This window comes from Takifugu rubripes, chromosome 17, assembly GCF_901000725.2.
Source record: "Takifugu rubripes chromosome 17, fTakRub1.2, whole genome shotgun sequence".
NCBI classification, from domain to species: domain Eukaryota; kingdom Metazoa; phylum Chordata; class Actinopteri; order Tetraodontiformes; family Tetraodontidae; genus Takifugu; species Takifugu rubripes.
Window position 1 is genome coordinate 146,687 of NC_042301.1, and position 23,421 is coordinate 170,107.

General features: G+C 51.2%; 3 protein-coding genes and 1 long non-coding RNA gene across 9 annotated transcripts; 3 read left to right on the plus strand and 1 right to left on the minus strand.

Moving 5' to 3' along the window:
- Positions 1-1,800: 1,800 nt before the first annotated feature.
- Positions 1,801-2,936, minus strand: LOC115253198 (uncharacterized). Its single transcript, XR_003891479.1, has 3 exons — positions 2,613-2,936; positions 2,423-2,465; positions 1,801-2,029 (listed from the first exon to the last, which is right to left on the minus strand). It is a non-coding gene; the product is annotated as an uncharacterized lncRNA (long non-coding RNA).
- Positions 2,937-3,095: 159 nt separating this feature from the next.
- Positions 3,096-9,395, plus strand: fip1l1b (FIP1 like 1b (S. cerevisiae)). Of its 5 annotated transcripts, none has more exons than XM_029850269.1 (16): positions 3,096-3,358; positions 3,872-3,926; positions 4,196-4,262; positions 4,339-4,457; positions 4,846-4,910; positions 5,296-5,403; positions 5,693-5,823; positions 6,023-6,141; positions 6,613-6,666; positions 6,887-6,986; positions 7,082-7,232; positions 7,307-7,388; positions 7,804-7,862; positions 7,943-8,132; positions 8,644-8,790; positions 8,969-9,395. In XM_029850269.1, the coding sequence occupies exons 1-16, from the start codon at positions 3,280-3,282 to the stop codon at positions 9,111-9,113; spliced, it is 1,671 nt and encodes a 556-aa protein (XP_029706129.1). In that variant the 5' UTR covers positions 3,096-3,279; the 3' UTR covers positions 9,114-9,395. The 5 variants fall into 5 exon arrangements, with proteins under 5 accessions (XP_029706129.1, XP_011615811.1, XP_029706130.1 ...); XM_011617509.2 differs by having other exon boundaries at positions 8,972-9,395; XM_029850270.1 differs by having other exon boundaries at positions 7,807-7,862.
- A 6,542-nt stretch (positions 9,396-15,937) lies between these two features.
- Positions 15,938-20,930, plus strand: LOC115253187 (uncharacterized). 2 transcript variants are annotated; one of them, XM_029850330.1, is made up of 7 exons: positions 15,938-16,132; positions 17,850-17,992; positions 18,834-18,895; positions 19,082-19,195; positions 19,274-19,372; positions 19,455-19,601; positions 20,792-20,930. In XM_029850330.1, exons 1-6 carry the CDS (start codon positions 16,025-16,027, stop codon positions 19,577-19,579), a joined length of 651 nt encoding a protein of 216 aa, XP_029706190.1. In that variant the 5' UTR covers positions 15,938-16,024; the 3' UTR covers positions 19,580-19,601; positions 20,792-20,930. The 2 variants fall into 2 exon arrangements, with proteins under 2 accessions (XP_029706190.1, XP_029706189.1); XM_029850329.1 differs by lacking the exon at positions 20,792-20,930 and having other exon boundaries at positions 15,939-16,132; positions 19,455-19,685.
- Positions 20,846-23,067, plus strand: LOC105419212 (uncharacterized). The gene is made up of 6 exons (XM_011620622.2): positions 20,846-20,989; positions 21,077-21,222; positions 21,319-21,380; positions 21,493-21,606; positions 22,057-22,155; positions 22,270-23,067. The coding sequence occupies exons 1-6, from the start codon at positions 20,879-20,881 to the stop codon at positions 22,446-22,448; spliced, it is 711 nt and encodes a 236-aa protein (XP_011618924.1). The 5' UTR covers positions 20,846-20,878; the 3' UTR covers positions 22,449-23,067.
- Positions 23,068-23,421: the final 354 nt, after the last annotated feature.

Below are 23,421 nucleotides of genomic sequence, written 5' to 3' on the forward strand. Positions count from 1 at the left end.
GACGCAATAATCGAACACAACATTTCTTAATGCTTCCGGAGGATTTTGCTCCTGTTATAAAACAGGTCAAACGTATATTTAGAGATGGTGAAAGTAAGATAGAAAATTCAGTTAGACCAAAAAAGGAGCCAGGAAATCCAGACCGATCAAAACAAGCACCTTCTTCAGTAGGGACATTTGTCTCTGATGTGTGACCTTTAGAGGAAGGCAGGGTCGGGGTCGGGGTCGGGTCGGGGTCAGGGTCAGGGTCAGGGTCAGGGTTAGGGTTGGGGTTGGGGTTGGGGTTGGGGTCGGGGTTAGGGTTAGGGTTAGGGTTAGGGTTGGGGTTGGGGTTAGGGTTAGGGTCAGGGTCAGGGTCTGGGTTGGGGTCGGGGTCGGGGTCAGGGTCAGGGTCAGGGTCAGGGTCAGGGTCAGGGTCTGGGTTGGGGTCGGGGTCGGGGTCGGGGTCGGGGCCGGGGCCGGGGCCAGGGTCAGGGTCAGGGTCAGGGTCAGGGTTCAGTCGAGTCCTGAAGTCCTGCTGGAGGCCTCCACTGAGCAAGAGCCGCTCTGCACTGTTGCTTTGCAGTAAACAAGCTAAAACAATTATTTTCACATTAGGAGGAACAAACTAGAGTAATCGTGTTGATGGTGGAAGGCTGGAGACACAACAACAGGCAGCCGTCCCAACAGATGGAGCTTTGTCCTGCAGAAGCAGAGCAGTTGCCGTTGACGACCAGCATATGTTGGATCTGCACATGTGGATTAAAGACGTGTGAGGGAGCTCATATCAGCATAATTACTGACAGTCCAGTGATGTCTGGATAAACCCGATTAGCATTGACGCGGGTGGAACCGCTCTAATCCTCTGTAAGGAGAGATGGATGATGGGGGGGGGGGGGGGGGGGGGGGGGGGGGCTCACAGGAGACGGAGGCAAACGGGATTAAACAGAGGGTGAGGAGGAAATGAACATCAGCGTGCTGGAAGAGGGTGGAGAGACACGAGGAGCTTCCAGAGGAGCACAAGGAAACACAGAATATCACAGAATATGATGAGGATGCGTTTAGATACGGGAGACAGGAAGGTCGTCGATAACCTTTCACCGATCAATACCCTCATCAGAGGAGCAAACTCAAGCCTTTTGCAGCCAAACTAGTTTCTTCCCTTCTCATGTTCTTTTCATCTCTTCTGTGATTCTAACGTATATTTGAACATTGATGAAGACAGAAATACGCCCTGTCAGGTTCTGCTCCGGTGGACGTCCACCTCAGGAGTGTGTGTGTGTGTGTGTGGGGGGGGGGGGTTCAAACGTGGAGGCAGGAACACGAGAGCTGGGAAACACAGACCAAAGTGGCTTCCACTTGTCTGGTTCATTAACGCATTAACCAACCTCTTTGCAAAAGAGCAACTTCTTTTGCCAACAAAACCACAAAAACAATCATTAGTCGGCTCACTAACGATTGTAAATGTGGATGAGGACATAATGGGACTTCTGTCAGAACGTCTGTAGAGGAAAGAGTTGTAGGGGCGGGGAGGTGGGCCGTGGTCCTTCCTGGAGGTCAAAGCACTCATCTACCCTTAAAACACTGACATCTCATAGACTCTTCTCTCCAGATCAGTTCAGGACACGAGCTCCTGCAGTAAAAGAATTCTGGAACCAGTTCCAGGCTCCAAAAGCGCTTTTCCCAATTTCCACAGGGTCCTGTGGCGCCCCCTTGTGGACAGAGCTAACATTACCAGATACACCACCATACCCAACCCAGAGGGTTAGAGAAGGACCCCTGAGATCATTAGAAGACCAAACAGTTGCTTCCTTCCTTTTAGTGAATATTATCAAGGTGACATTGATTGTGTTTGTGGATCCACACGCACGTGCGTGGAGCCGATAGTGGCAGAGCAGGGAAGAGCGCTCTGGCTGGAGGCTCGTGACGAACCGCAGCCATTCGGAACCACTGATGGACTTTCACAGAAGGTTTTGTAGCGCCTGGACCCACGTCTGATGGACCATCTCGCTCCGGCACAGTCCCCAGCGGCTCATTCGTCACTTTATTTCTGTTAAAACAGACCACGGTTTCTCACAAACACACACAGACAGAATTAGTGTAATTGATAAAACCAAACCAACAAAACTGCTCACAAGAATCTTCCCATCTCAGTAATATACAAGCGATTAACACAAACAGTGTTTTAAGCACACAGAGAGAATATAGATCGCAGTTAAGGAAATATAAGGATAAATGAAATAACATTGTAAAAGACGAGGTTAAATAATGGAGAGCAGTAAGAGCGGAGGCCAAGTGGATCATTAACCCTGTTACTCTTGCCCAGAGTCAGCCACCAAACATTTGACCTCTTCCCCAACGTAATGTAGATGAGCTTCTTGTGGTCAGTCCACAGCACCAAGGATTGTTCTGCCCCCCCCCCCCCCCCCCCCCCAGAGCTCACCATTACTCCCTGACATCAGACGCACCAGGACAGGAACTGCTGACTAGAATTGGAGCAGAAGACAAACGTCTGAGGGCACAACGTTACTCTGGCATCAGTGATCAACCTCAACAGAAAGTGCTGCTTCCAGGCTTTTATCTGGCACTACGGGAGGAGGCCACATCACAGCCATCCCTGCTGCTTCACTTACCAGCAAGTTTTAGGATTGATTTTACTGCTTGTTTTCCCAGCCTCGAATGTCCAGGCTCCCTATGAGCCGACATCCTCTAGCAGGGTGTCCAGGAGATGTCTGTATAGGTCTTCATTGCTCCGGGTCATAGTTGTTCAAAGGTAAAGGTTCTTGAAGAGGTTGTACCTCTTCCGATTCCTACTCACTGAAACGGAAGCCAACCTTTTACTATCAAGGTGTACCAAATATGTTAAAACTGTTTAGGCCATTTGTTGAGTTTGTGTTTATTTAATTTGAAATTTAACTTGAAATGACTGCTGTTCAAACCCTCTTCCCTTTTACTGTTAAGTAAAAGTCATTCTTTGTCGGTGAAGTCATTGCTTCCTTGTTCATGTTCGTTATACGAGCAGGACAATGACGTGATTAAGCTGTACCGCACCCCGAGCGCCAGGGGGCGCTGTGGTCCAGGCTATAGGACTTTCAAGTTAGCGGGACGTCAACAATCATTTCCGGGTTAACGTCGAGTAGCAGGTTCGGCATGAATCTTTGAAAGCGATTAAGTATATTTAGACAACAGGAAGATTTAGCCGATAAAAGAACACGTTTATCTGCGTGTTTGTCTTCTTGGCCACTTTGCCGCACGTCGTTTTGTTGGGGTGGGAGCGTGTTGAAGCGCCTTTAGCCGAACATGTCTGCGGAGGAAGCGGACAAAACAGCCACCACCGATGCCAGCGGCGGTGATGAAGAGGAGGAATGGCTGTATGGAGGTAAAAAGATGCCTTCCTGGCTCCGCAACTAGGGATTTACTGTAGTCTGCAGAGGCCTGCAGGAGATGGTTCACGACTCTATAGATCCGAGTAATGAACCTCTGACAGCGTAGCGCTTGATGCTAAGCTAACAGTGCTAGCCCGAGTGGCCTTTGTAAAAGTGTCTATTCAAGGATAATAACTACAACGGTGTTACTATTTTCAACAGTTTCGTCGCGCATTACCCGTAAAACATTTTCTAAACACTTAAATCACAACATACTTGCAGAAGCCGATTACGTCCTTGTATCGTAATTATCCTGTAGCCTCCCCATGAAGGATTGTGCTAATGCTGCTACTGTGCTGGGATTTCTTTGCAGTAAAACTTTCATTTTTGAATTAACCTCTTCTTTCCTCGGTCCTGCTGCTACACTTGAATTGGGTTTTGCTAGTTCCCAGGCTGACTTCAGCCTTGATATTGAAGGAGTTTAGATGTTTAATAGCATTTTAAACTTCTGTCAAATTCATTGTTAGATGAGTCTGAGAGCAAAGAGGAGGATGAAGAGGCCAAACTGAATGCTGCAGTCAGGTACAGAAAGTAACACATGCATGCAAGTCTCGTTCTAACAATAGAAAGAGTCAAAAGTAAGTAACATAATTGGTGTTGAATCGTAACATCTTGGCAGACAAACGTGTTCTGTTCTAGTAATCTGTCATTTCTTTTCAAGTCTGCCCCACACAACTACACTGGGCATCTTATTGTGATGTTTAGACATGTTTAGAATGGATCCTCTTCTTCACAAAGAGACTGGCTCACCTGATCTCAGCATCATTAAAGCGCTGCTCCTCCCCCTTCAGTGCTCCTGCTGATGCTTCAGCCGAAGAGGAAGCTCCACACACCACAGGGAACGGCGTGGTCGCTGAGGTAGGTGATGTGCAAGCACGTGGGCATCGACATGTGGCTGCGACTTCCCTGTCTGAATTCTCCTGCCTGTGTTTAGGCTGCCGTGGATGTTGCAGGGGAAGACGGCGATGGCGACAGTGACAGCGAGAGCGACGACGACGACGACGACGTCCGTGTTACGATCGGGGACATAAAGACGGGGGCACCCCAGTATACGTAGGTTTGATCCCGTGTCATTTTAGCAGTCCTGGTGTACTCGGTGGGTTCAGCATAAGCTATTTCCTGACTCATAAAACTGTTCTTGCTGCCTCCATATACAACAGGAGCTCGAGTGCCTCCCTGGGGGGGTTTGGCTGTTCTTTGGGGTTTGTTTCTTAATGTCACACTATCATTGTGGTTCATCTGCTCCAGGGGACGTTTGCTTTTCCCCTTTGTTCCTGGAGCCTGTCCCAGCCTGTCCCAGCTGCATAGGGGCAGGGTACGCCTCTGCTTCATCACAGGGCCACATCGCAGCATTTGGGGCTTCGGTGCCTTGCTCATGGCTCCCTCGGTGGTGCTCTGAAGGGTTCGGTTATGTTCTGACCTGAAGGGTTGTGTGTTCCAGGGCTTATGGAGCTCCACCAGTCAACCTCAATATAAAGTCCACGGGCTCCAGACCATATGGACAAGGTGTGTGCCGCCCCAATTCTGGTCCATTTTAGATGTATTTTTCATTTCCACTAGAATTGCTGTTTACCTTCACCAAGCATAGCGCTGTGGTTTTATCATTGTGGTCATCTTCTGATGACTGCCCGACCCGAACCTGCTCTTCACATTGTAGCAAACATGAAAAGATCCTGACTGATAATTGAAAGAGAGCAAAGGAACCCCCCCCCCCAGCTCAGTTCTGAGCAGATCCATTTACAAAAGAGCCGTTTTTAAAAGGAAACGTTTCTTCCCAGTAACTCCATCTGCACTGTAAATATCAAATCTGATGATTGCTGAGGCCCATTAGAGGATGGAGGAACTGATGAGCTGAATGAATCACATGACTCTTCTGCCTTTTATGTCCCAGCCACCAAGCTGAAGGGGATCGATCTGGACGCCCCAGGAAACATTAATGGAGTTCCTGTGGTGGATGTGGACATGGAGTCTTTTGAAGAGAAGCCCTGGAGGAAGCCAGGTACGTTGGTGTCCCACGAACCTTCTCTCAGCACCTCCCTGGTTGGGCGCACGTATCACTGCCGCCCTCAAACGCTTTTTGGGAGGCGGTTTGTTTACTTGCTTGTTTTTCCCTTTTGGGATTTTCACGTGTCCCAAAACATATTTGGGATCAGCCGTTGTGGACAGTCCAGGTTCATGTGCTTTAGAGAGGCCTGGGGCCACATTTCATAAATATATATGTATATATTTTATATTCCCGCCCCCCCACTTTGTTTGGCTCACATGTGGGTGTTGGGGTGTCTTCACAGGAGCGGATCTCTCAGATTACTTTAACTACGGCTTTAACGAGGACACCTGGAAAGCTTATTGTGAGAAGCAGAAGAGGCTGCGCATGGGCCTGGAGGTGTCTTCAGTCGGCTCGGTGGCCAGCAAGATCACTGTGAGATTTCATGATCCTGGACTTTAGGCAGGGCATCTAACGGCTCGTTAACTAACGAGTATTAAAGTGCAGGAGAGCTTTCCCACCAAAACCCATAAATGAATCACATCACCGCTCCAGCGGGGCGGCGGTTAGAGCCCTGCTGACACCACGATACATTACATATACATTACATAGTCATCTTTTTGCTTCCTCCAAGGTCCAGCAAGGCAGAACGGGCAATGAGAAGGACGTTTCCAGTGTGCCTGTTCTCACCTCAAAGCCAGACTTTGCATCTCCAGTTAGCCAGTACAAGTCTGCAGTCACTCAGGTCACCAGGTAATCTTCCCCTGCAGCCTGCTCTCCGTGCTGTGATGCCGTAGGAACCCGTCGCTCCATCTCCACAAGGAATGATACAAGCTGGGCTTTTGTTGTTTACATTAAAAAGAAGCTATGTGATTTTTAGAACTGGTGAAAATATCTGCTTGGCTCAGATGTCAGCACACCCATAATAGCTGCATAAACATCTCTGCATGTTCTATCACCCTCTCTCCTCTGCTGCTCTTTGTCCTCATGACCCCATTTGATCTCCATTAGACCTTTTGGCTACTGTTCACACACACACATACACACACACGTATGTTGACGTCGGTCTTTAAAAGGGCTAATTACAACTTTGATGTCGTCCTCAGCCTGGCTAGCAAGAGCGGCGCTCTGGTGGGAGCCAGGATCTTCCTGCTCTCGTTGGTTGTATGTGTTTGTGTGTTGCTCTCACCTCCTTTACCCCTCTCCTTTGTTTCAAAATGGTAGGATTCCTCCCCCTCAGTGGAATGGCACACCTGTCCAAGACATGTCGTATTATACGTAAGTGGTCATGGCCTCCCTGCATATAGTTAAACAGGCCCCACTGGGAACTTATCTCCAGGCCTGGTGTTTATCTTGTCCATGACCAATGACCACAGAGACATAGTTAATGACACACACCTGGTAAATGCCTCCTCTGTTAGCAGTTGCCAGGTGTCACACACCACATTGTTGAAACATCTCTGTAATTCCGCTCATGTTTGTATCTTTTTCCCCACAGGAAGTCGAGCGGCACTATAGATGTGATAGGTGGGCAGACGGCCACCATCAGCCGCGTGGAAGGTCGCCGGAGACACAATCTAGACGGCAACAATATCCAGGTGCGAGAAGCTGCAGCCACGTTAAACGAGGCGATGGGGGGGGTCCCCCCCCGCCTGGCCCCTCATTAGGACGTCATTCTCTTTACTCCTCGCAGGTGATTGCTGAGCAGTCCGATGCTGAGGCGCCTGCAGCAAAGATCCCCTCCTTCTTCCCTCCTGGACCCCTTCCTCCAAACATCCCCCCACCTCCGTTCCTCCCTCCACCTCCCAGCGTCAGTGCTGCACCCCCACTCATCCCCCCACCCAGTAAGTTGCACTGCAGCTGATTCTAGAGCCTGGGGGTGTTTTCAGGGCGTTTAGTTTGTCTTCTTTGGTTGTAGGGCTGCCTATAACTGTGCCTCCTCCTGGATTTCCTCCTCCACCCACCGGTCCTCCTCCTGCCATCATCCCCACCATGGACAGGTAGCATCAACACACGCACAGGATCATAGCTCTCGTTTTAAATAATGACAAATATCTTCTTACACTGTTGTTGATCCCGTTTGAACTAACCAAATGGTAGATGATGCAGAATGAAGTGTAATATAGTATTTCATAAAACTGGGAGGTTTATTTGCATTAGAGTTTTCAAAGGAGCGTTGCTGCTGCTGCTCTGTTCTCCACAGCTCATTAAGAATATGAGCACAAAACAGGCTGAAGCGCTCCAGAAGACCTTTACACGTTATATTTTGAAGCATCTGCACTAAAAAATCCTCTGTTTTTGCTGTGTTTCTTTCATCTGCTGAGCAGAAAGCCCCTTTAATTGACTTCTGTATCAGTGGTTATCGGTGCGCTGTGAACCCCTCTGATTAGCATGAAACACATGTGCTTCCTTCAGCAGTGGCCACGCTGGAGGCTACGACGGTCGCTCTGTCCCTTCCTACACATTTCCTCAAGGTGGGTTTTCTGCTTTAGGGTTTTAGCTCAAAAACGTGTTTGATGTGGTCTCTGACTGACGGACGGCTAACCTTGGACAGGTGCTTACCCTCCGCCCATGACTGGAGGTGTGCCTCCTCCTTGGCCTCATATGATGGACAACTCTAAATCCTGGGACTACTATTCCCGTCGAGAAGACAAGAGAGACAAAGAGAGAGAGAGACCCAGGGAGAGGACACATGAGCGTGAGAGAGAGAGGGAGCACAGTCCGTCAGCTATGAGCTACACCAGGTGAGAGCAGCCTCGCAGGTCTGACAGGCCAATACAATCACAGACCCGGTCGCAGTGGGCCAGTCACACACTCATTTAGATCCCTGAGCTGGTGCCTCATACACGTCTCACACACCCTCATCCTGGAGTATGAAGGAGGGAATTCTGGCTGTAACGGGAGGAAACGGCTGCGACACGTGAGTTTGGCGTCAGTGAGGCGTTGGACAAAAAGGCCGACGGCCTGAGAAGCTTCTCTGAGCACACGTGGCGACGCCACCGCGCTGATCCGGCTGGAAGCCCAAACGATGACCGTCGTGTGGACCGTCGTGGCGTCTCAGATTTCTGAGGAAACGCCGTCATGGCGCGGACGCCTCCCGCCCTCGAGCAGTTAATGTCCACTTCCTGTCTGCGCCCCTGGGGGACACACCTGCGGCTCATATATGTCCAAAGTTGGTTTTTAACGAGCGGCGTTGCCGGAGCGTCCTAATAATTTCTATATTGAACCTATTCTTCTGCTTTTCTGCCCACGCAGTGATGAAGAACGGTATCGCTATCGCGAGTACCAGGAGCGCGCCTACGGGGAACGCCATCGTGACCGATCCAGCCGCGAGAAGGAGGAAAGACACAGAGAGAGGCGGCACCGAGACAAAGAGGAGGGGCGGCACAAGTCCTCTCGCAGGTGAGGAGACGACACAAAGCCTCCTCAGGTGGGACAAGGGCCTCAGCAGGAAGGAAGACGGCGCTGTGACGTGTGACTCTGCTGTGGCCGAGGCCTTTCCTTATCCCGCCCTCCCCTGTGGCCTGGTACCTTTGCTCTAATCTGTCTCTGAAATGGCGTTTTTCTCCGCTTCCATCAGCAGCAGCAGCAGGAGGCGACATGACAGCGAGGAGGGCGACAGCCACCGGAGGCACAAACACAAGAAGAGCAAGAGGAGCAAGGAGGGCAAAGAGGCCAGCGAGGACGCCAGTGCAGAGCAGGAGAACCAGGACGCCATGGAGTAGTGACCCCGCCTCCTCCCCTCCGGCCTGTCTCTGCTGTCCCCTCTGTGGAAGTTGATCCTGGCCGTCAGGTCTCATCCGTGTCCACGATCGTTCCGACCGGTGGGAATGGGAAGTGCAATGGAGGGATGTTGTATTCCCACCAGACAGGATATTAATCCCAGTCCTCCCGTCTTCCTGTGATCAAACTTCCCTTTTGGTGACTTCACGCTGTCTCCCCAATTATCAAGTCTCTTTCTGTCCTTTGTTGTTCCTTTGATCTTGTTCTCCATAGTGAGTTTCAGTTAAAGTTGAATTAAAAAAATCATTTTTGATAAGAAATTTTCCATGTGGTTGTTTTATAAAATGGCGTTTTTGTCTGAGCACAAAGTTTGTCTGTAAGGAATAAGAGTTGGGCAGCATGAATGTGCATGCACGTTGACACAGGCTTATAGTGCACGTGCGCGTGCATGTGCAAGAGTAATCGAGCAGGGATGCGATACCTCATCGGCTGCAGCAGATCTGTGATCCACCTCTTTCCTGTAATAGTTGATCACTGCTCGTGGTTCTGCTGACAGGTGGATCCATTTGGTTGTCCTCAGATCGGATCTGGGGTCAGATCTGATCTGGGGTCAGGTCAGATCTGATCTGGGGTCTGATCGGATCTGATCTGGGGTCTGATCGGATCTGATCTGGGGTCGGATCTGATCTGATCTGGGGTCAGATCAGATCTGATCTGGGGTCAGATCTGATCTGGGGTCAGGTCTTATCTGATCTGGGGTCAGATCTTATCTGGGGTCAGGTCTTATCTGATCTGGGGTCAGATCTGATCTGATCTGGGGTCAGATCTGATCTGGGGTCAGGTCTTATCTGATCTGGGGTCAGATCTGATCTGACCTGGGGTCTGATCTGACCTGGGGTCTGATCTGACCTGGGGTCTGGGATCTGGGGTCAGGTCTTATCTGATCTGGGGTCAGATCTGATCTGGGGTCAGGTCTTATCTGATCTGGGGTCAGATCTGATCTGGGGTCAGGTCTTATCTGATCTGGGGTCAGGTAAGATCTGATCTGGGGTCTGGGATCTGGGGTCAGGTAAGATCTGATCTGGGGTCAGGTAAGATCTGATCTGGGGTCAGGTCAGATCTGATCTGGGGTCAGTTAAGATCTGACCTGGGGTCTGATCTGACCTGGGGTCTGATCTGATCTGATCTGGGGTCAGATCTGATCTGGGGTCAGATCTGATCTGGGGTCAGGTCAGATCTGATCTGGGGTCTGACCTGGGGTCTGATCTGATCTGATCTGGGGTCAGGTCAGATCTGACCTGGGGTCTGATCTGATCTGGGGTCTGATCTGATCTGATCTGGGGTCAGGTCAGATCTGATCTGGGGTCAGGTAAGATCTGATCTGGGGTCAGATCTGATCTGGGGTCTGATCTGATCTGATCTGGGGTCTGATCGGATCTGACCTGGGGTCGGATCTGATCTGGGGTCGGATCTGATCTGATCTGGGGTCAGATCAGATCTGATCTGGGGTCAGGTAAGATCTGACCTGGGGTCTGATCTGATCTGGGATCTGATCTGATCTGGGGTCAGGTCTTATCTGATCTGGGGTCAGGTAAGATCTGACCTGGGGTCTGATCTGATCTGGGGTCAGATCTGATCTGGGGTCAGATCTGATCTGGGGTCAGGTCTTATCTGACCTGGGGTCTGATCAGATCTGACCTGGGCTCTGACCTGGGGTCTGATCAGATCTGACCTGGGGTCTGACCTGGGGTCTGATCGGATCTGATCTGGGGTCAGATCTGATCTGGGGTCAGGTCTTATCTGATCTGGGGTCAGATCTTATCTGGGGTCAGGTCTTATCTGATCTGGGGTCAGATCTGATCTGATCTGGGGTCAGGTCTTATCTGATCTGGGGTCAGGTCTTATCTGATCTGGGGTCAGATCTGATCTGATCTGGGGTCAGATCTGGGGTCTGATCGGATCTGATCTGGGGTCAGGTCAGATCTGATCTGGGGTCAGGTAAGATCTGATCTGGGGTCAGATCTGATCTGATCTGGGGTCTGACCTGGGGTCTGATCGGATCTGATCTGGGGTCAGGTCAGATCTGACCTGGGGTCTGATCTGACCTGGGGTCTGATCTGATCTGATCTGGGGTCTGGGATCTGGGGTCAGGTAAGATCTGATCTGGGGTCAGATCTGATCTGGGGTCAGATCTGATCTGGGGTCAGATCTGATCTGGGGTCTGATCTGATCTGATCTGGGGTCTGATCGGATCTGACCTGGGGTCGGATCTGACCTGGGGTCTGATCGGATCTGATCTGGGGTCAGGTCAGATCTGATCTGGGGTCTGATCGGATCTGACCTGGGGTCGGATCTGACCTGGGGTCTGATCGGATCTGATCTGGGGTCATGTCTTACCTGATCTGGGGTCAGATCTGATCTGATCTGGGGTCAGATCTGACCTGGGGTCTGATCTGATCTGGGGTCTGATCTGGGGTCAGGTAAGATCTGATCTGGGGTCTGATCGGATCAGGGGTCAGGTCAGATCTGACCTGGGGTCTGATCTGACCTGGGGTCTGATCGGATCTGACCTGGGGTCTGATCTGACCTGGGGTCTGATCTGATCTGGGGTCTGATCTGATCTGATCGGATCTGACCTGGGGTCTGATCGGATCTGGGGTCAGGTCAGATCTGATCTGGGGTCTGATCGGATCTGGGGTCAGGTCAGATCTGATCTGGGGTCTGATCTGATCTGGGGTCTGATCGGATCTGATCTGGGGTCTGATCAGATCTGACCTGGGGTCTGACCTGGGGTCTGATCGGATCTGGGGTCAGGTCAGATCTGACCTGGGGTCTGATCTGACCTGGGGTCTGATCAGATCTGATCTGGGGTCTGATCCATAGCCATGATCGATCTTCACCCCCCCCTCCCCTCCCTGTTGGAATCTCTCGAGTGATTATGACACAACGCCAGAGGAAGCTACGCCAGAGGAAGCTACGCTAAAAGACCAAGCAGCCGCTCACGTTAAAGCGCAGGACACCAAGTCGGACCATGAGGCGCGTCGCTTTCCTGTTGCTGACCCTTGTGCCCCTGGTCACCAGTGCTGCTCCGGACGGCTGCGAGCACCTGGGGTCTGATCTGATCTGACCTGGGGTCTGATCCGGGGGTCTGATCGGATCTGGGGGCAGGTCAGATCTGATCTGGGGTCTGATCGGATCAGACCCCAGGTCAGACCCCAGATCAGATCCGATCTGACCCCAGATCAGATCCGATCTGACCCCAGGTCAGATCCGATCAGACCCCAGATTAGATCCGATCAGACCCCCGGATCTGACCTGGGGTCAGGTCTGATCTATGGATCTGGACCCAGATCAGATCGGATGGGGGTCTGACCTGGGGTCTGATTGGATCTGACCTGGGGTCTGACCTGGGGTCTGATCGGATCTGACCTGGGGTCTGATCAGATCTGACCTGGGCTCTGACCTGGGGTCTGATCAGATCTGACCTGGGGTCTGACCTGGGGTCTGATCGGATCTGATCTGGGGTCAGATCGGATCTGATCTGGGGTCTGACCTGGGGTCTGACCTGGGGTCTGATCGGATCTGACCTGGGGTCTGATCAGATCTGACCTGGGGTCTGACCTGGGGTCTGATCGGATCTGACCTGGGGTCAGATCGGATCTGACCTGGGGTCTGACCTGGGGTCTGATCAGATCTGACCTGGGGTCTGATCAGATCTGACCTGGGCTCTGACCTGGGGTCAGGTCAGATCTGATCTGGGGGTCTGATCAGATCTGACCTGGGGTCTGATCAGATCTGACCTGGGCTCTGACCTGGGGTCTGATCAGATCTGACCTGGGGTCTGACCTGGGGTCTGATCGGATCTGATCTGGGGTCAGATCGGATCTGATCTGGGGTCTGACCTGGGGTCTGACCTGGGGTCTGATCGGATCTGACCTGGGGTCAGATCGGATCTGACCTGGGGTCTGACCTGGGGTCTGATCAGATCTGACCTGGGGTCTGATCAGATCTGACCTGGGCTCTGACCTGGGGTCTGATCAGATCTGACCTGGGGTCTGACCTGGGGTCTGATCGGATCTGATCTGGGGTCAGATCGGATCTGATCTGGGGTCTGACCTGGGGTCTGATCGGATCTGACCTGGGGTCTGGTCAGATCTGACCTGGGGGTCTGATCAGATCTGACCTGGGGTCTGACCTGGGGTCTGATCAGATCTGACCTGGGGTCTGACCTGGGGTCTGATCAGATCTGACCTGGGCTCTGACCTGGGGTCTGATCGGATCTGACCTGGGGTCTGACCTGGGGTCAGATCGGATCTGATCTGGGGTCTGACCTGGGGTCTGATCAGATCTGACCTGGGGTCTGATCAGATCTGACCTGGGCTCTGACCTGGGGTCTGATCAGATCTGACCTGGGGTCTGACCTGGGGTCTGATCGGATCTGATCTGGGGTCAGATCGGATCTGATCTGGGGTCTGACCTGGGGTCTGATCGGATCTGATCTGGGGTCAGATCGGATCTGATCTGGGGTCTGACCTGGGGTCTGGTCAGATCTGACCTGGGGGTCTGATCAGATCTGACCTGGGGTCTGATCAGATCTGACCTGGGGTCTGATCAGATCTGACCTGGGCTCTGACCTGGGGTCTGATCAGATCTGACCTGGGCTCTGACCTGGGGTCTGATCAGATCTGACCTGGGGTCTGACCTGGGGTCTGATCGGATCTGATCTGGGGTCTGATCGGATCTGACCTGGGGTCTGACCTGGGGTCTGATCGGATCTGACCTGGGGTCTGACCTGGGGTCTGATCAGATTTGACCTGGGCTCTGACCTGGGCTCTGACCAGGTCAGATCTGATCTGGGGGTCTGATCGGATCTGACCTGGGGTCTGATCTGGGGTCTGACCTGGGGTCAGGTCAGATCTGACCTGGGGTCTGATCGGATCTGATCTGGGCTCTGACCTGGGGTCTGATCAGATCTGATCTGGGGTCTGATCGGATCTGGGGTCTGATCTGGTCTGATCTGATCTGATCTGGGGTCTGATTGGATCTGACCTGGGGTCTGATCGGATCTGATCTGGGGTCAGATCGGATCTGATCTGGGGTCTGACCTGGGGTCTGATCGGATCTGATCTGGGGTCTGATCAGATCTGATCTGGGCTCTGACCTGGGGTCTGATCAGATCTGATCTGGGGTCTGATCAGATCCCAGGTCAGATCAGATCCCAGGTCAGGTCAGGTCTGATCTGGGGTCGGGTCAGGTCAGATCTGATCTGGGGTCTGATCGGATCTGACCTGGGGTCTGATTGGATCTGATCTGGGGTCTGATTGGATCTGATCTGGGATCTGACCTGGGGTCTGATCTGGGGTCTGATCGGATCTGACCTGGGGTCTGATTGGATCTGATCTGGGGTCTGATCGGATCTGACCTGGGGTCTGATTGGATCTGACCTGGGGTCTGATCAGATCTGACCTGGGATCTGACCTGGGGTCTGATCAGATCTTGGGTCAGGTCAGATCTGATCTGGGGTCGGGTCAGGTCAGATCTGATCTGGGATCTGACCTGGGGTGTGATCAGATCTTGGGTCAGGTCAGATCTGACCTGGGGTCGGGTCAGGTCAGATCTGGTCTGGGGTCTGATCTGGTCTGGGGTCAGATCTGACCTGGGGTCTGATCTGGTCTGATCTGATCTAATCTGGGGTCTGGTCTGATCTGATCTGGGGTCAGGTCAGATCTGATCTGGGGTCGGGTCAGGTCAGATCTGATCTGGGGTCTGGTCTGATCTGATCTGGGGTCTGGTCTGATCTGATCTGGGGTCTGATCAGATCTGATCTGGGGTCAGGTCAGATCTGACCTGGGGTCTGATCTGATCTGATCTGGGGTCAGATCAGATCTGATCTGGGGTCTGATCAGATCTGATCTGGGGTCTGATCCATAGCCATGATCGATCTTCACCACACACCTCTCGCTGACCTTCAACCTGAGTTTTCCTCGGACATCTTATTTTTGGCAGAGCTTCTGTTCCCGCTCCGTTAACGAGCTCATTAGGACCAGCTGGACTTGAGCGTTCACGTCACCTTCAGCCCCGTTTGTCCAATAAGTCGTCGAAGTGTTTTAAAGCATCTTAAGAAAAGCCTTTTATCCACGTTTGAAGTTTTTATTTGAGTTTAAGCCTCTTTATAGGAGATTGGAGAATCTGAAGTGATGCTCCGGTTTCCCATTTGTGTTATTTTACAAGTGTTTTGAGGAAAATCCTGGAAATGTGAAGCTTGGCGTCAAACGTGCTGTAAAAGAAACGACCACGAGGGTGAGGTGAACGCCGTCGTGGTTTCAGACGGGTCCTTCTAGACCAGAGGTGCTTTTATCTCTGTTGTGAAAAATTAACTCTAAATAAATATTTGCTTTGAAATTTCTGAACCTTTTGCTGTCACCTGAACTTCAGCGTATTTGTTTAGCATACTAGCATCTGATTCACTAGCTAGGCAGGTTTGCTTTGATTTGTCTTTTATGCATCGTTGGTAGTTATATCTATATATCTATATAGATCAGATCAGATATATAGATATATATATCTATATAGATATATATATCTATATAGATAGGTAGATATATAGATTCCTGTTGCATCTTCACTAAAGTTCTAGATCTGCCTCCACCATCTTTAGCTCTAGCAGCGCTAATCAAAGCTGCTCCTTCCTTCCTGAATCATCAGATCAGTGGGCAAAACCTCCAAAACAGGCCTCCACCGTGAAGAGGGATAAATGAAAACAAGGGATCAATTCCACAGGCAGGCCAAAGTCTAACCCCCCCCTCCCCTCCCTGTTGGAATCTCTCGAGTGATTATGACACAACGCCAGAGGAAGCTACGCTAAAAGACCAAGCAGCCGCTCACGTTAAAGCGCAGGACACCAAGTCGGACCATGAGGCGCGTCGCTTTCCTGTTGCTGACCCTTGTGCCCCTGGTCACCAGTGCTGCTCCGGACGGCTGCGAGCACCAGCTGACGCCCATAACGATCAGCGATGAAGACGTGAGTACAGGCAGCAGCAGCATGGAATCAGGCAGCAGCATGGAATCAGGCAGCAGCATGGAATCAGGCAGCAGCATGGAATCAGGCAGCAGTATGGAATCAGGCAGCAGTATGGAATCAGGCAGCAGTATGGAATCAGGCAGCAGCATGGAATCAGGCAGCAGTATGGAATCAGGCAGCAGTATGGAATCAGGCAGCGGCAGTATGGAATCAGGGAGTAGCAGAATGGAATCAGGCAGCGGCAGTATGGAATCAGGGAGTAGCAGTATGGAATCAGGCAGCGGTATGGAATCAGGCAGCAGTATGGAATCAGGCAGCGGCAGTATGGAATCAGGCAGCAGCGGTATGGAATCAGGCAGCGGCAGTATGGAATCAGGCAGCGGCAGTATGGAATCAGGGAGTGGCAGTATGGAATCAGGGAGTAGCAGTATGGAATCAGGCAGCAGTATGGAATCAGGCAGCAGCGGTATGGAATCAGGCAGCGGCAGTATGGAATCAGGCAGCGGCAGTATGGAATCAGGGAGCAGCAGTATGGAATCAGGCAGCGGCGGTATGGAATCAGGCAGCGGCGGTATGGAATCAGGCAGCGGCGGTATGGAATCAGGCAGCGGCGGTATGGAATCAGGCAGCGGCAGTATGGAATCAGGGAGCGGCAGTATGGAATCAGGCAGCGGCAGTATGGAATCAGGCAGCGGCAGTATGGAATCAGGCAGCAGTATGGAAGCAGCAGCAGTATGGAATCAGGCAGCGGCGGTATGGAATCAGGCAGCAGTATGGAATCAGGCAGCAGTATGGAATCAGGCAGCGGCAGTATGGAATCAGGCAGCAGTATGGAATCAGGCAGCAGTATGGAAGCAGCAGCAGTATGGAATCAGGCAGCGGCGGTATGGAATCAGGCAGCAGTATGGAATCAGGCAGCAGTATGGAATCAGGCAGCAGTATGGAATCAGGCAGCAGTATGGAATCAGGCAGCAGTATGGAATCAGGCAGCAGTATGGAATCAGGCAGCGGCAGTATGGAATCAGGCAGCAGTATGGAATCAGGGAGTAGCAGAATGGAATCAGGCAGCGGCAGTATGGAATCAGGGAGTAGCAGTATGGAATCAGGCAGCGGTATGGAATCAGGCAGCAGTATGGAATCAGGCAGCGGCAGTATGGAATCAGGCAGCGGCGGTATGGAATCAGGCAGCGGCAGTATGGAATCAGGCAGCGGCAGTATGGAATCAGGGAGCGGCGGTATGGAATCAGGCAGCGGCGGTATGGAATCAGGCAGCGGCGGTATGGAATCAGGCAGCGGCGGTATGGAATCAGGGAGCGGCGGTATGGAATCAGGCAGCGGCGGTATGGAATCAGGCAGCGGCGGTATGGAATCAGGCAGCGGCAGTATGGAATCAGGCAGCGGCAGTATGGAATCAGGCAGCGGCAGTATGGAATCAGGCAGCGGCAGTATGGAATCAGGCAGCAGTATGGAATCAGGCAGCAGTATGGAATCAGGCAGCAGTATGGAATCAGGCAGCGGCAGTATGGAATCAGGCAGCAGTATGGAATCAGGCAGCAGTATGGAAGCAGCAGCAGTATGGAATCAGGCAGCGGCGGTATGGAATCAGGCAGCAGTATGGAATCAGGGCTCATGGACCAACACAACATTGATCATTAAAGGGAACACAGTGCTGATGTTACGTTTCACCCGTGCATCTTTGGCTGTCCGTGCGCTCCAGATGTTGGGGAAGTGGTTGTACATCGGGGGAAGCTCAGACATTCCCGGAAGCCGCTCCCTCGCCTATTTGATGAGCAGCGTGTGGCTGAACATCACTGCAACCAGCCAGAGCAACGTCCTCAGGATCTTACAGACTCAGAGAATGTACAGTCACACAATCGTCGCCATGGTGACCCAGAATCCTTTCACTGACAAACAGAATTTGGTCTTCAAATCAGAATTTATCACTCAGTTGTTGTTGTGCAGAATTTAATTTATTATTTTATTAATGTTTACTGTACAAGTGGTGTTTTAACTTTATTTTATGTTTGAATGTTTCTGGCAACTTTTCCCAACTCTGTCAGAGAATAGTGGTGTAAAAGGGATGGAGGGAGGGATGATGGAGGGATGATGGAGGGAGGGATGGATGGTGGAGGGATGATGGAGGGATGATGGAGGGAGGGATGATGGAGGGATGATGGAGGGATGGAGGGATGATGGAGGGAGGGATGGATGATGGAGGGATGGTGGAGGGATGATGGAGGGAGGGATGGATGGATGGTGGAGGGATGGTGGATGATGGAGGGAGGGATGGTGGAGGGATGATGGAGGGATGGATGGATGGTGGAGGGATGATGGAGGGGAGGGATGATGGAGGGATGAGGGAGGGAGGGATGATGGAGGGAGGGATGATGGAGGGATGATGGGTGGATGGAGGGATGATGGAGGGATGATGGATGATGGAGGGATGATGGAGGGATGATGGGTGGATGGAGGGATGATGGAGGGATGGATGGATGATGGAGGGATGGAGGGATGATGGAGGGATGATGGGTGGATGGAGGGATGATGGAGGGATGGATGGATGATGGGTGGATGGAGGGATGATGGAGGGATGGATGGATGATGGAGGGATGGAGGGATGGTGGAGGGAGGGAGGGATGATGGAGGGATGATGGGTGGATGGAGGGATGATGGAGGGATCTTCTCCGTTTTTCCTCAACAGATCTGGAAAATGTTCCAGTTTAATCTACGACGTGAAGTTTGAGAACAGCTCAATGCTGATTGGTGGGTGAGCGGCATTATTGGTCTCTGGGCACAGACGTGCACGTAAACGCTTGCTTTTGCTTGTTTGCTTGTTTGTTTGTTTGCTTGTTTGTTTGTTTGTTTGTTTGCTTGTTTGTTTGTTTGTTTGCTTGGTTGTTTGTTTGTTTGCTTGTTTGTTTGCTTGCTTGTTTGCTTGCTTGCTTGCAGAGGAACCTTTCTACCTTAAAGAGGTTTACCTCCCGACCGACTGCTCCGACTGCCTGCTGGTTTCTGAGGACGTGGCGTCTGGAGGAGACACCTTCAGCAGCCTTCTGCTCTTCAGTAGGACGCGTCCACGTCTGCAGCTGCTCTGTCTCTCGCTGGACGTGAGATTCCAACCTCTGACCTCTGGAATTACAGGCAGGAGAAGGAACGTCTCGGACGCTGCGATGGACGACCTCAAAGGAAAAGCCGAGTGTCTCGGGATGCCTTCGCCAATAATGGTGGACGCAAAATCCGGTGAGAGGAGAGGAGCCGGAGGCTGAAGGTGGCACGGTGCCGTGCGCACGTTTGCTGATGTGTCCCTGATACGTGTGCACAGACCTCTGCCCGGAGGACGTCCCCCCCTCGGAGGGGCTCAGCGCCCTGAACTCCATATTTGAGGCCAAGATGGGGCATCACGTGGCGAGACTTCTGGACGCGCTCTTTGACGCCCTTGTGAACTGAACGATGAAGACGTTTGAGACACGTTTGTACTCAGTTTTGTAGGAGGATCAATACAGCAGAAAATAGTGATCGTGATCTTTTTGATTAAAAATGGAATCATCACGGAGCATTTTGTTAGTTTTACACATTCCTGATGACCCTCGCCACCCACCCACCTGACACACTCTGTGTGTGTGTGTGTGTGTGTGTGTGTGTGTGTGTGTGTGTGTGTCTGAGCAACACACACTCATCTCAGTAAGAATGAGCACAAAGAGTCAAAAGTTGGTGGGTTTTGGACGTCACTGTTTATCTTAAATTATCTTTCCAGCAGGATTGCAACACATATGTAAATACAAGCCCCCCCCCCCCCCCTCCTGCCCCCCCCCCCCCCCCCACTGTCTCTCTCTCTCTCTTGTCCCCCCCTCCACTCTCTCTTTCTCTCTTGTCCCCCCTCCTCTCCCTCTCTCTCTCTCTTGTCCCCCCTCCTCTCTCTCTCTCTCTCTTGTCCCCCCCACTGTCTCTCTCTCTCTCTTGTCTCCTCTCCTCTCCCTCTCTCTCTCTTGTCCCCCCCACTGTCTCTCTCTCTCTCTTGTCCCCCCTCCTCTCTCTCTCTCTCTCTTGTCTCCTCTCCTCTCCCTCTCTCTCTCTTGTCCCCCCCACTGTCTCTCTCTCTCTCTTGTCCCCCCCTCCACTCTCTCTTTCTCTCTTGTCCCCCCTCCTCTCCCTCTCTCTCTCTCTTGTCCCCCCTCCTCTCTCTCTCTCTCTCTCGTCCCCCCCCACTGTCTCTCTCTCTCTCTTGTCTCCTCTCCTCTCCCTCTCTCTCTCTTGTCCCCCCCCCACTGTCTCTCTCTCTCTCTTGTCCCCCCTCCTCTCTCTCTCTCTCTCTTGTCCCCCCCCCCACTGTCTCTCTCTCTCTCTTGTCCCCCCTCCTCTCCCTCTCTCTCTCTCTTGTCCCCCCTCCTCTCTCTCTCTCTCTCTTGTCCCCCCCACTGTCTCTCTCTCTCTCTTGTCTCCTCTCCTCTCCCTCTCTCTCTCTTGTCCCCCCCCACTGTCTCTCTCTCTCTCTTGTCCCCCCTCCTCTCTCTCTCTCTCTCTCTTGTCCCCCCCCACTGTCCCTCTCTCTCTCTTGTCCCCCCCTCCTCTCTCTCTCTCTCTTATCCCCCCCTCCTCTCTCTCCCTCCCTCTCTCCCTCTCTCTCTCTCTCTCTGGGATGTTCCGCCACACTTACGGTAGATGTGACACTGTGGTGGAACACATTCAGCGTTGGGGTGCACTGCAGCAGAGAAACACAGATTTAAGTTGTCCTGGCAACCAGCAGCAATGCGGCTTCTCTATGTGGCTGTGCTCAGCCTGCTGGCCGCTGCACGTGCGGCTCCAGTGCACGACTGTGCACGTCTGACCGAGCAGCTTGAGATACAAGAGCGAGACGAGGTGAGACACGTTTGTATTTTTCCTCACATTTCCCCGAAGGTGGCGTCGCGAGGCTGAGGGCACTGAGGGGGACGCTGTCTCCTTCAGGTCCTGGGCAGGTGGATCTCCATAGCAGAGAGCACAGACATCCCTGTGTCCAACGTGATGACAAGGATGTTCGTGGACAGCAGCTGGGTGAAACTTACAGCTGCCAATGAAAGCGATAGCATCCTCTTTTTCCAGGCTCTGAAAAGGTAACGCACGCCTGGGACGGTCTGTAAAAGCCACTTGCAAGTGTCGGGGAACGTTTTCACATTTATCGTGTTTTACTCTCATTCGCGATGCTAAAGTCTGGGCCAGTGCTTCACCCTCCAGTACAACATGACCCTGACTAACAGCACGCTGTCCATGGGTGAGCGGCACTCTTGACCCGGCGACAAACATATTGACATCAACAGTTCTGGACTTTGCATCTTGTATTACAACAGTACCTTTCACAGCTTTTGCCATGTGTGCCCCCCCAGTGAAACCTTTAAAAGTGTCGGAGGTCCTGCTGAAAACCAGCTGCCCTGACTGCCTTGTCATCCACTCAAAATACCACAGGGAACGAAACTCCTACAGGGCTCTGCAGCTGCTGAGTAAGACCACATCATGGAGAACACCAACACTTGGATTTAGCTTTGTTAAGTAACTAATGCAACAATAAGTGAGTCCAAGAAAACAGCTGCAAGTTGAGGTTTGGTACAACGTTACCATAATGGGATAATAATAATAATGTTTCTATTTATTCACTTGAAGCGACAGTCCAATTAGTTGCATTCTAGAGTTTTATAAAATGTGAAGGAACATCTAGAAATTACATTCATCTGAAATAAACTGGAAACCACTCACATAATCCGCATCGATTATTTGTCTAAACGGTTCAAAGCGGCTGAAAGGTGGTGGGTGAATGGTGTTCTAGCTCAGTCACATTCCAGTCGTTTCCTTTAGGCATTTCTGTGATAAAGGGGAAACTCTGATCCTAAAGATGGCTGTCTTGACTGCTTCATCTTGTTGCTTCTTCTGCACCATTTTGTTGCATCTCTCAGGCAGGAGAAACAACATCAGCGCTGCTGAGATTTACGAATACAACAAACAGGTCCAGTGTCTGAACTTACCTCCTCCGGCTGTGCTGGACCCACAGAAAGGTATCGTGCACTGGTGTAGAACCTTCAACTGTTAGAGCTGAGCTTTAACTAGAGACAAGATGTTCTGATGTCCAGAGGAAGCAGGCTGAATGGTTCCACCTCTCTTCCCTGCAGCTCTCTGCCCAGAGGAGGCTCCGTCCCAGGACACCCAGGACAGAGATCTCTCCTCTGTGGTGAATGAAATGGGCCCTGAGCTGTTCAATGTCTTTGACAGTTTGATGAAGAAGGAAGATGGAGCTGATTCCTTAATGAAGTTGATCTACCACAGTTTGATAGGAGGAAAGGGAAACTAACTCCTTTGGAAAGACCTGGTTACAGTTGTGGTAGAGCCAAACCAATGAATGATGACCAATTTAATTCAAAAGCTTTGGATTAAATCCCCTTTAAAAAAGAAACAAAAAAGAATAGAAAAAGCATCCAGTTTACCAGCCACTCTGAAAACATGAATGTTTTCACATTAGTGATTGAGTGATACTCATATATAATAATAAATAATAAGACAATTGATTGGTAATGTACCTTTCATCTGGTGATCTTAAAGTGCTACATGTTAAAGGCATAATGAAGCTTTAGAAACACGCAGCGATATCGTTTCAGCAGTCCAATGGCAGAGTTCAGGCTCTCTACAAGCCTCAGCTCGACAGGCCGGTAGGGAGAGATGTTTCCACTGAAGCATTCATGGCTGAGCAGCAGAATGGTCTCGTCGATCCGGGTACGATTGTGTGCTCGTATTTACGGACTCTCCTCGGGATCCTGGCAGCCGTTTCTCTACTTGTTGCAGCTTCTGGATGTACATGACAGGGTCCCTTATCCAACTTGTACAATGATAATTAAACAATGGAAAGCTGGAATTATCATGTAGAGTTAAAGCTTTGCATTTTACCTTGAAATAAAAATGAACTCAACAATGGATACGATGTGATCTAATCTTAATATAATTCATAAGTGATACACAGTGATAGTGCAGCTATGTTCCCACAGCTTTCACTACAGCAGAGTAGCTACTGGTCAGCAGCAGGAAAGCTCTTTATTAACATTAAATTAGAAAAGATTGTTCTTAAATGATAAATAGCAGATTTGGTGAAGCTGAAGCATCTTAGATGGCAAATATCCAACTGGCTGATAACGTCACCACATTCACGGAAAATAGTGAGCAGATTCGGAAACAGCCCTGTCATTGCTTCTCATCCCTGAAACGTATAGATGTAAAATATAGTCAACCTTTATAACCTTTATAGAAGAGCTAAAATTCCAGTTCCCAGAGCT

Coding starts and splice junctions, on each gene's coding strand:
- LOC115253187 (XM_029850330.1), top strand. CDS start 16,025: ATGAGGCGCGTCGCTTTCCTGTTGCTGACCCTTGTGCCCCTGGTCACC. Junction 17,993..18,833: donor ATCTTACAGACTCAGAGAAT/GTACAGTCACAC, acceptor TTTCCTCAACAG/ATCTGGAAAATGTTCCAGTT. Junction 18,896..19,081: donor GAACAGCTCAATGCTGATTG/GTGGGTGAGCGG, acceptor GCTTGCTTGCAG/AGGAACCTTTCTACCTTAAA.
- LOC105419212 (XM_011620622.2), top strand. CDS start 20,879: ATGCGGCTTCTCTATGTGGCTGTGCTCAGCCTGCTGGCCGCTGCACGT. Junction 21,381..21,492: donor TAACAGCACGCTGTCCATGG/GTGAGCGGCACT, acceptor GTGCCCCCCCAG/TGAAACCTTTAAAAGTGTCG. Junction 21,607..22,056: donor CAGGGCTCTGCAGCTGCTGA/GTAAGACCACAT, acceptor TGCATCTCTCAG/GCAGGAGAAACAACATCAGC.
- fip1l1b (XM_029850269.1), top strand. CDS start 3,280: ATGTCTGCGGAGGAAGCGGACAAAACAGCCACCACCGATGCCAGCGGC. Junction 5,824..6,022: donor CGGTGGCCAGCAAGATCACT/GTGAGATTTCAT, acceptor GCTTCCTCCAAG/GTCCAGCAAGGCAGAACGGG. Junction 6,987..7,081: donor TAGACGGCAACAATATCCAG/GTGCGAGAAGCT, acceptor TACTCCTCGCAG/GTGATTGCTGAGCAGTCCGA.